Source organism: Argopecten irradians, chromosome 3, assembly GCF_041381155.1.
Source record: "Argopecten irradians isolate NY chromosome 3, Ai_NY, whole genome shotgun sequence".
In the NCBI taxonomy this organism is placed as follows: domain Eukaryota; kingdom Metazoa; phylum Mollusca; class Bivalvia; order Pectinida; family Pectinidae; genus Argopecten; species Argopecten irradians.
In genome coordinates, this window is record NC_091136.1 from 67,498,957 (window position 1) to 67,507,961 (window position 9,005).

Here is a 9,005-nt window from a genome sequence, read left to right on the forward strand (position 1 = left end):
TTTGTTTTCTTTCGGAATATCTCGGAACTAAAAATCAATTTCTATGTAAATAGAATAGAGATCCGAAAGGCATATACCGCAGTAAATACGAAGAAATTTTCACGAAAATCCGTTTCAAGTTAAAAATGGTAAAAAATGCTGTTTTTCATCACAATATTCTCCTAGATCATTTGTAACGATTTAATCGATTTTATTTGTTTCTGAAGATAAACTCTATACAAGTGGTATAACCGAATTGTAAACTTTGTGTGCATGCTATTGAATCGCGTTTAGGATTAGGCCTACCATGCACGTTTTGCAGCCTTTGGCTTTGCCATGCATGTGGAGTAAACAATTGCTGGATGATGCTTCATCAGCGTAACGAGCCGGTTAAAGTTTCGCGCGCAGTGTCTTTAGGAAGTTGCGGCAAATCTTAACTTTCATCAATGATATCCGTTACTTAAAAGATCATCCCTTCAGCTATATTGTGTATTTGATATTATTAGCGTCCACGTGCACACTGTTAAAAAATCAATACACGATACTTCAATTTTCTAATGAGATTCATCATCTAGACGAATTGAGTGGCCATAATACAATACGAAAAGTCAACCATTAATTAAACTTATCTCAAAAGTGTAAATACCTTAAAGTGTTGCAACAACAAATTCAATTACATCTTCCAAAATTTCTAGCATTCATTTACTGTAACAAAATAACAACAATTTATGTTGAATTTTTAGGGTTATACCAAATGAAATTTCTGTTGCAAGATATGTTAGTTGGTTCAAGTGAAATAGAAAATGACATGAGTAATCGGTTTCCATATCAATGCGGTCATGATAATGATGTCTAGGACAATGGACTTCTGCCCCACTCAGATGCTTTATGATACGCTTCAATAAAGATCTGACAACTTTCTGTTCACCTCAGCATGACCCAATGGCTAGATAGCATGTCCCCTATGAAATTTTTAAATTTTTCTCTTGGTGAGGTGATCAGAACCCCAAACTTAACAGAAAGTTGTTAAATTTTGTATTGGAGAGTATCATAGTGGAGCGGAATTACAATTCTTACTCTAGATTGGGAATGTCATGTACCAGTAGCTTAAAATATATATATATATATATTTTTTAAATCAAATATTTCTCACATTGATAATTTCTTAAACTACCTTCATGTCTAAAGTATGCACATTTTACTTAGTTTTATTAGTTCTTAATATAACAATTCCAACAAATCCTGTTATATGAGGTAAACTGTTTTCTGTTAGAGATTAATCATGGAATGTCCTCAGAAGTAAGACATGAAAACAATTTGATTGAATCAGATAGCGAAATCTAAATTTGTATCATGGCCGCTTATTTACCAACATATATATATGATAAATTAAATTTGTATCAGATTATGACTAGTTTATTTTTTATCAACATTGTTTGATATTTATATTATTGATATAATCAATAATTTTCTGCAACATCGCAGCGCGTGGATCGATACATTGTTTAACAGTTGAATGGCTGTGTGAGGCATCAGAAGCATTAGTGAAGCAGATGACAATCAAAATGGTAAAGAACATTATTGCAAAGAAATTAAATTTGCTTATATACAAAAACAAGATTACTATTTTATCAAATGCAACAATTGTTACAGTAATGTTAATTGTGTGATAGAATTGAAATCACGGCTTATGTGTATTCAATACAAGAATCCTTATCAAATTTCTTAATGCATTGTAACATTTCAATATGTCCAATAAAAAGCATATCCAGGTTTTAAACTGCTTTTCAGTCCTGGTTACAGAGTTGTTTAATTTTTTTTCAGGCACACACTATACTGCTTGTACAGGCAACACGTAAACCAGAAACAAGGACATACTCTGATTATGAATCAGTGAATGACTGTATGGAAGGTACATATTATTGTATGTCAGTGGGACACCAGGTCCTCGTTAGATGTTTTTTATACTCTTTTTAGTTCAGATGAAACTAAATGTTGTTTTGCTTATGATTTTGATGTTACCTACTGAAAGAAAATTAAACAGCTATTAATAGCCTATCAAGTCAGAGGGTAAACTTATACAGAATTACACAAGGATGTCTCTTGATACAGTTCTGTTTAGGTACCCATTCTGTTTTCATTTAAAAGTTTTTCATAGCATGAGTCAAAGGTATTGTAGTTGAATGAAAAGGCTTTGAACTTTTGAAGTGTTTTTAATGTTACGAAAATCTCTCAGATTCACATATATCATACACACTATGTTTGCTTGTTTTCATAGGTATTTGTAAGATATTTGAAGAACATTTAAAGAAGATGAATTCAGATTGCCCTTCTATTACATATGACATCAGTCAATTATTTGACTTCATGGACCAGCTAGAAGATCTCAGCTGTCTCGTGTAAGTTACTTATCTATATTAATAAGGTCCTGTATGAGTTACTTATCTATATCATCTAATTAAGGTCCCATATGAGTTATTTATCGATTGAACTTTGGTCTCTTGTGAAATTAAATAGAAATCTTTCAACACATTATACACTTTGTTTACATGTTTGTTTAACTGATATGTTTCATTGGTTTGTAGATTCCAGAGACACTCCAAGTCGTACACACCACACAACAAAGATTGGGTGAAGGAAAAGATCTACATCATGCTGAGAAGACAAGCCTCAAAATGAGATCTAGACCAGTTAATAAGGACTATTCAAAAGTGATGTTTTGTTAAGATGTCGTTCTTTATGAAGTCTTTTTGTTGATACAACTTTGACAGTCTTCATCAAAACATTGAAATTAGAACTGTTAGTTCGTACTCATTCAGCATTGCCAAATTGGGAAAATGTTTCTAAAACTAGTACATAACCCTCGCCCTGTTATCTTGAACTGCAGATTCCAAAGACATATACAATATATGTGCTTAAGATATGGTAAATACCAAAACAACATGTTTCAAAACACTACGTTAACTCGGTGATTTTATTACATGTAAGCTCCTGAAGTTTTAACATTAAATGTCATACTCAGTGTAATCATCACAAGGTTCTTTGACTTGTTAAATACTACTAAAAATGATTTTGGTTGGTATATTACTGAGACATGATCAGGAACAGAGTGAGAGATTAGTAGGATCTATAATGTGTCTTATAAAATGTAATCTCTATCCATATACTTGTATGTAAACCTGTAAAACTCTTGATGGTTGTGACAGCCACATAAAATAAAGATAAGTAGTAATATATTTATCTCTATGTATTCATATAAAAGAATCATAATCGACTATAAATGACGATTCATTGTACTATACTATCAAATTGTTGCCAAGTACTATAAAACTTGCCTTCAGTGAGATTAAAAATACTTTTCTATTTTCACCTATTCCAATTGTCAAGAACTATGGTCAATGAAACTGATTCAAAATAAGATATATCGCCTTCTTATGTTTTATGTTATATGTATATCATTAACTAACAGCTCTGTAGATTATTTTGTGATTTTTTGTGTGGATGCTTGCGTTTTTTAATAGGATTGTCTGCCTTTAGCCAATACATAATTACATTTCACTCATTTTAGTTAAGACACTTAACTTGATTAAAAAAGACTTGAGTTTTTAGCCCACCATCATCAGATGGTGGGCTATTCAAATCGCCTTTTGTCTGTGTTTGTCAATTGTCAATTCTTGTTACCGCTATTCCTCAGAAAGTGCTGAAAGGATCTTTCTCAAATTTCATATGTAGGTTCCCCTAGGACCCTAGTTGTGCATATTGCATTTTGGGACCGATCGGTCAACAAGATGGCCGAGAGTCGGCCATCTTGGATTTTGATAGTTGAAGTTTGTTACCGCTATTTCTCAAAAAGTGCAGAAGGGATTTCTCTCAAATTCCATATACAGGTTCCCCTAGGACCCTAGTTGTGCATATTGCATTTTGGGACCAATCGGTGAACAAGATGGTCGACAGGCGGCCATCTTGGATTTTGATAGTTATAAGTTTGTTACCGCTATTTCTCAAAATGTGTAGAAGGGATCTTTCTCAAATTTCATATACAGGTTCCCCTAGGACCCTTGTTGTGCATATTGCATTTTGGGACCAATCGGTCAACAAGATGGCCGACAGGCAGCCATCTTGGATTTTGATAGTTGAAGTTTGTTACCGCTATTTCTCAAAAAGTGCTGAAGGGATCTTTCTCAAATTTCCTATACAGGTTCCCCTAGGACCCTAGTTGTGCATATTGCATTTTGGGACCGATCGGTGAACAAGATGGCCGACAGGCGGCCATCTTGGATTTTGATAGTTGAAGTTTGTTACCGCTATTTCTCAAAAAGTGCTGAAGGGATCTTTCTCAAATTTCATATACAGGTTCCCCTAGGACCCTTGTTGTGCATATTGCATTTTGGGACCAATCGGTGAACAAGATGGCCGACAGGAGGCCATCTTGGATTTTGATAGTTGAAGTTTGTTACCGCTATTTCTCAAAAAGTACTGAAGGGATCTTTCTCAAATTTCATATACAGGTTCCTTCTAGGACCCTTGTTGTGCATATTGCATTTTGGGACCGATCGGTGAACAAGATGGCCGATAGGTGGCCATCTTGGATTTTGATACTTAAAGTTTGTTATCGCTATTTCTTAGAAAGTACTATAGCGATCTGTCTCAAATTTTATATATAGTGTGTTTGAAAAAGTTTGAAAAGCAGGGAAAAGATCCCTCTTTCCATTGTCAGACCCAGATCATTCTTTGGTGGGCGCCAAGATCCTCCTGGGATCTCTTGTTATACATTGACCTTGTTTCATTTAAAAGACATTAGAAGAAAGACAATTAAGTTTATTGTTAAGCCTAGACATTAGAAGAAAGACAATTAAACATATAGTTAAGCCTTTAAAGGCCCACTACCTTTCTGAAACAAAAACAAAATCAAAAGTTTCTTAAAAACAAAGATAGCCTACAAATATTTATATTGATGGCCTAAGATGGTTAGAACACCAAACAAATGCAGTTTCTCTGCGTAATCTAAGACTGTTAACAGTGATGAAGATTCATTTCACTGTTTTGCCATCTGGTGCAGTGATGGTCAACTAATAACGCAGTAAAAAGGACGACAGCGGGAAACATAAAACGACCTGCATTATAAAAATTAACATTAAATTTATATTTTACTTTTCAATTAAATTATTCAGAAGGTGATGATAAGTGTGACGTTAAGGTAATAATTTGTATGACTACAAAATTATCAATCTGGTTTTAGAAAGGTAGTGGCCTTTAAAAGAGATCAAACATTCTAGAATTTTGTGTGTGGAATATGTCTTTCACAAGTAGAAGTAGAGAGAAATGTGGATTGTTTTTATAATGACAACCTTTGTTTGAAATTGCATGTTAAGAAATGTGTTTATTCCATATATATCATTTTCTTAATATTAAAGTCGGAAATTTTGTGTCAGATACAGGATATCTCTTTTATGCAGTAGAATTTATATGACGTGCACTAATAAGAAATGAACTTGTATGCATGGATATTTGTCATGCCAAGTTCATAAGCATATTATTTGTTCTTTATGTATCTTTTCATAAGACATTTTTCTAAACAAAGAAATACATATTTTTGTTAGAGTTAGATGATTTGTAAATGGTGTCTGTACAAGGATTATACGTTAGTCTAGGGTATATCATGTATAAGATGATAGATATGTACATTGTGTCTAGCGTCTATGTTAGTATAAGGTGATAGACATGTAGGCCTACATTGTGCTCTTCATTGTCAAAACATCTATTAAACAAATAAAACTTATCTAAAAAAAGGTTTGGTCTAGTTGTTTTTCTGCTGATGTATTATCAGCCGTACATAATTACATCCATATTTTATCATCAAAAATTAACTGTAGTAAAATTGTGACTTTGTAAGAATTTTGTATTTTGTGATTATTTGGCTTAAAGTATTATTTCGGATAATGTGTATCCACATAAGTTTACTTACTTACCCTAAGTATTTTAAAATACATGTAGTTATTGTATTTGGGTAATGTAGGCATTGAAATACCATCTAGAATTATAATCAATTTGTCTGACATTCCAAAATAATAATAATAATAGACATCCTATATAAGAGAATTGCTGTAAATAAGACCGGTTTTGTTGTGTTACAGGCTCACTCTATCCTCCTTGTCCAGGCCTCACAGAAACCAGAGACCAGAACATACTCAGACTTCGAATCAATCAATGAGTGTGCATGGAAGGTAGTGATTACAAATTATATCTCTGTGTTTGTTAACTATACTACTAAATACATGTCAGTGGCTGTTAACAAATTCATAATTGGATGACATTATGCGTTAGCCAAGGAAATTGCAGCTTGCCAAATTTATTAAGTGACATTAGTTTATGACGCTGTCTTGGCATCTAATGTCAATGACTAGTGTATTAGAGTAGTTTATGATGCTGTCCCTAATGACTAGTGTATGAGAGTAGTTTATGATGCTGTCCCTAATATACTAGTGTATGAGAGTAGTTTATGATGCTGTCCCTAATGTCAATGTCTAGTGTATGAGAGTAGTTTATGATGCTGTCCCTAATGACTAGTGTATGAGAGTACTTTATGATGCTGTCCCTAATGACTAGTGTATGAGAGTAGTATGAGTCCCTAATGTAGTTTATGAGAGATGCTGTCCCTAATGTCAATGTCTAGTGTATGAGAGTAGTTTATGATGCTGTCCCTAATGTCAATGTCTAGTGTATGAGAGTAGTTTATGATGCTGTCCCTAATGTCAATGTCTAGTGTATGAGAGTAGTTTATGATGCTGTCCCTAATGTCAATGACTATGTATGAGAGTAGTTTATGATGCTGATCCCTAATGTCAATGATGCTGTCCCTAAGCTGTCCCTAATGTCAATGACTAGTGTATGAGAGTAGTTTATGATGCTGTCCCTAATGTCAATGACTAGTGTATGAGAGTAGTTTATGATGCTGTCCCTAATGTCAATGACTAGTGTATGAGAGTAGTTTATGATGCTGTCCCTAATGTCAATGACTAGTGTATGAGAGTATTTTGATGCTATTATTTATGATGCTGTCCCTAATGTCAATGACTAGTGTATGAGAGTAGTTTATGATGCTGTCCCTAATGTCAATGACTAGTGTTTATGAGAGAGTAGTTTATGATGCTGTCCCTAATGTCAATGACTAGTGTATGAGAGTAGTTTATGATGCTGTCCCTAATGTCAATGACTAGTGTATGAGAGTAGTTTATGATGCTGTCCCTAATGTCAATGACTAGTGTATGAGAGTAGTTTATGATGCTGTCCCTAATGTCAATGACTAGTGTATGAGAGTAGTTTATGATGCTGTCCCTAATGTCAATGACTAGTGTATGAGAGTAGTTTATGATGCTGTCCCCTAATGACTAGTGTATGAGAGTAGTTTATGATGCTGTCCCTAATGTCAATGACTAGTGTATGAGAGTAGTTTATGATGCTGTCCCTCAATGACTAGTGTATGAGAGTAGTTTATGATGCTGTCCCTAATGTCAATGACTAGTGTATGAGAGTAGTTTATGATGCTGTCCCTAATGTCAATGACTAGTGTATGAGAGTAGTTTATGATGCTGTCCCTAATGTCAATGTCTAGTGTATGAGAGTAGTTTATGATGCTGTCCCTAATGTCAACTAGTGTATGAGAGTAGTTTATGATGCTGTCCCTAATGTCAATGTCTAGTGTATGAGAGTAGTTTTATGATGCTGTCCCTAATGACTAGTGTATGAGAGTAGTTTATGATGCTGTCCCTAATGTCAATGTCTAGTGTATGAGAGTAGTTTATGATGCTGTCCCTAATGTCAATGACTAGTGTATGAGAGTAGTTTATGATGCTGTCCCTAATGTCAATGTCTAGTGTATGAGAGTAGTTTATGATGCTGTCCCTAATGTCAATGACTAGTGTATGAGAGTAGTAGTTTATGATGCTGTCCCTAATGTCAATGACTAGTGTATGAGAGTAGTTTATGATGCTGTCCCTAATGTCAATGACTAGTGTATGAGAGTAGTTTATGATGCTGTCCCTAATGTCAATGTCTAGTGTATGAGAGTAGTTTATGATGCTGTCCCTAATGTCAATGACTAGTGTATGAGAGTAGTTTATGATGCTGTCCCTAATGTCAATGACTAGTGTATGAGAGTAGTTTATGATGCTGTCCCTAATGTCAATGACTAGTGTATGAGAGTAGTTTATGATGCTGTCCCTAATGTCAATGACTAGTGTATGAGAGTACTTTATGATGCTGTCCCTAATGTCAATGACTAGTGTATGAGAGTAGTTTATGATGCTGTCCCTAATGTCAATGACTAGTGTATGAGAGTAGTTTATGATGCTGTCCCTAATGTCAATGACTAGTGTATGAGAGTAGTTTATGATGCTGTCCCTAATGTCAATGACTAGTGTATGAGAGTAGTTTATGATGCTGTCCCTAATGTCAATGACTAGTGTATGAGAGTAGTTTATGATGCTGTCCCTAATGTCAATGACTAGTGTATGAGAGTAGTTTATGATGCTGTCCCTAATGTCAATGACTAGTGTATGAGAGTAGTTTATGATGCTGTCCCTAATGTCAATGACTAGTGTATGAGAGTAGTTTATGATGCTGTCCCTAATGTCAATGACTAGTGTATGAGAGTAGTTTATGATGCTGTCCCTAATGTCAATGTCTAGTGTATGAGAGTAGTTTATGATGCTGTCCCTAATGTCAATGACTAGTGTATGAGAGTAGTTTATGATGCTGTCCCTAATGTCAATGACTAGTGTATGAGAGTAGTTTATGATGCTGTCCCTAATGACTAGTGTATGAGAGTAGTTTATGATGCTGTCCCTAATGTCAATGACTAGTGTATGAGAGTAGTTTATGATGCTGTCCCTAATGACTAGTGTATGAGAGTAGTTTATGATGCTGTCCCTAATGTCAATGTCTAGTGTATGAGAGTAGTTTATGATGCTGTCCCTAATGTCAATGACTAGTGTATGAGAGTAGTTTATGATGCTGTCCCTAATGTC

At 34.5% G+C, this 9,005-nt stretch overlaps 1 protein-coding gene across 2 annotated transcripts; it reads left to right on the forward strand.

Annotated features, from left to right (window-relative positions):
• Nucleotides 1-41: 41 nt before the first annotated feature.
• LOC138319401 (enhancer of rudimentary homolog) lies at nt 42-5,768 on the forward strand. Of its 2 annotated transcripts, XM_069262505.1 has the most exons (5): nt 68-128; nt 1,465-1,547; nt 1,804-1,891; nt 2,258-2,378; nt 2,565-5,768. In XM_069262505.1, exons 2-5 carry the CDS (start codon nt 1,533-1,535, stop codon nt 2,656-2,658), a joined length of 318 nt encoding a protein of 105 aa, XP_069118606.1. In that variant the 5' UTR covers nt 68-128; nt 1,465-1,532; the 3' UTR covers nt 2,659-5,768. The 2 variants fall into 2 exon arrangements, with proteins under 2 accessions (XP_069118607.1, XP_069118606.1); XM_069262506.1 differs by lacking the exon at nt 1,465-1,547 and having other exon boundaries at nt 42-128.
• Nucleotides 5,769-9,005: the final 3,237 nt, after the last annotated feature.

What these genes read in the sequence shown, in the direction of transcription:
- LOC138319401 (XM_069262505.1), top strand. An exon ending in AGTGAATGACTGTATGGAAG is followed by an intron (nt 1,892 to 2,257) that starts GTACATATTATT and finishes TTGTTTTCATAG; the next exon opens with GTATTTGTAAGATATTTGAA. An exon ending in GAAGATCTCAGCTGTCTCGT is followed by an intron (nt 2,379 to 2,564) that starts GTAAGTTACTTA and finishes ATTGGTTTGTAG; the next exon opens with ATTCCAGAGACACTCCAAGT.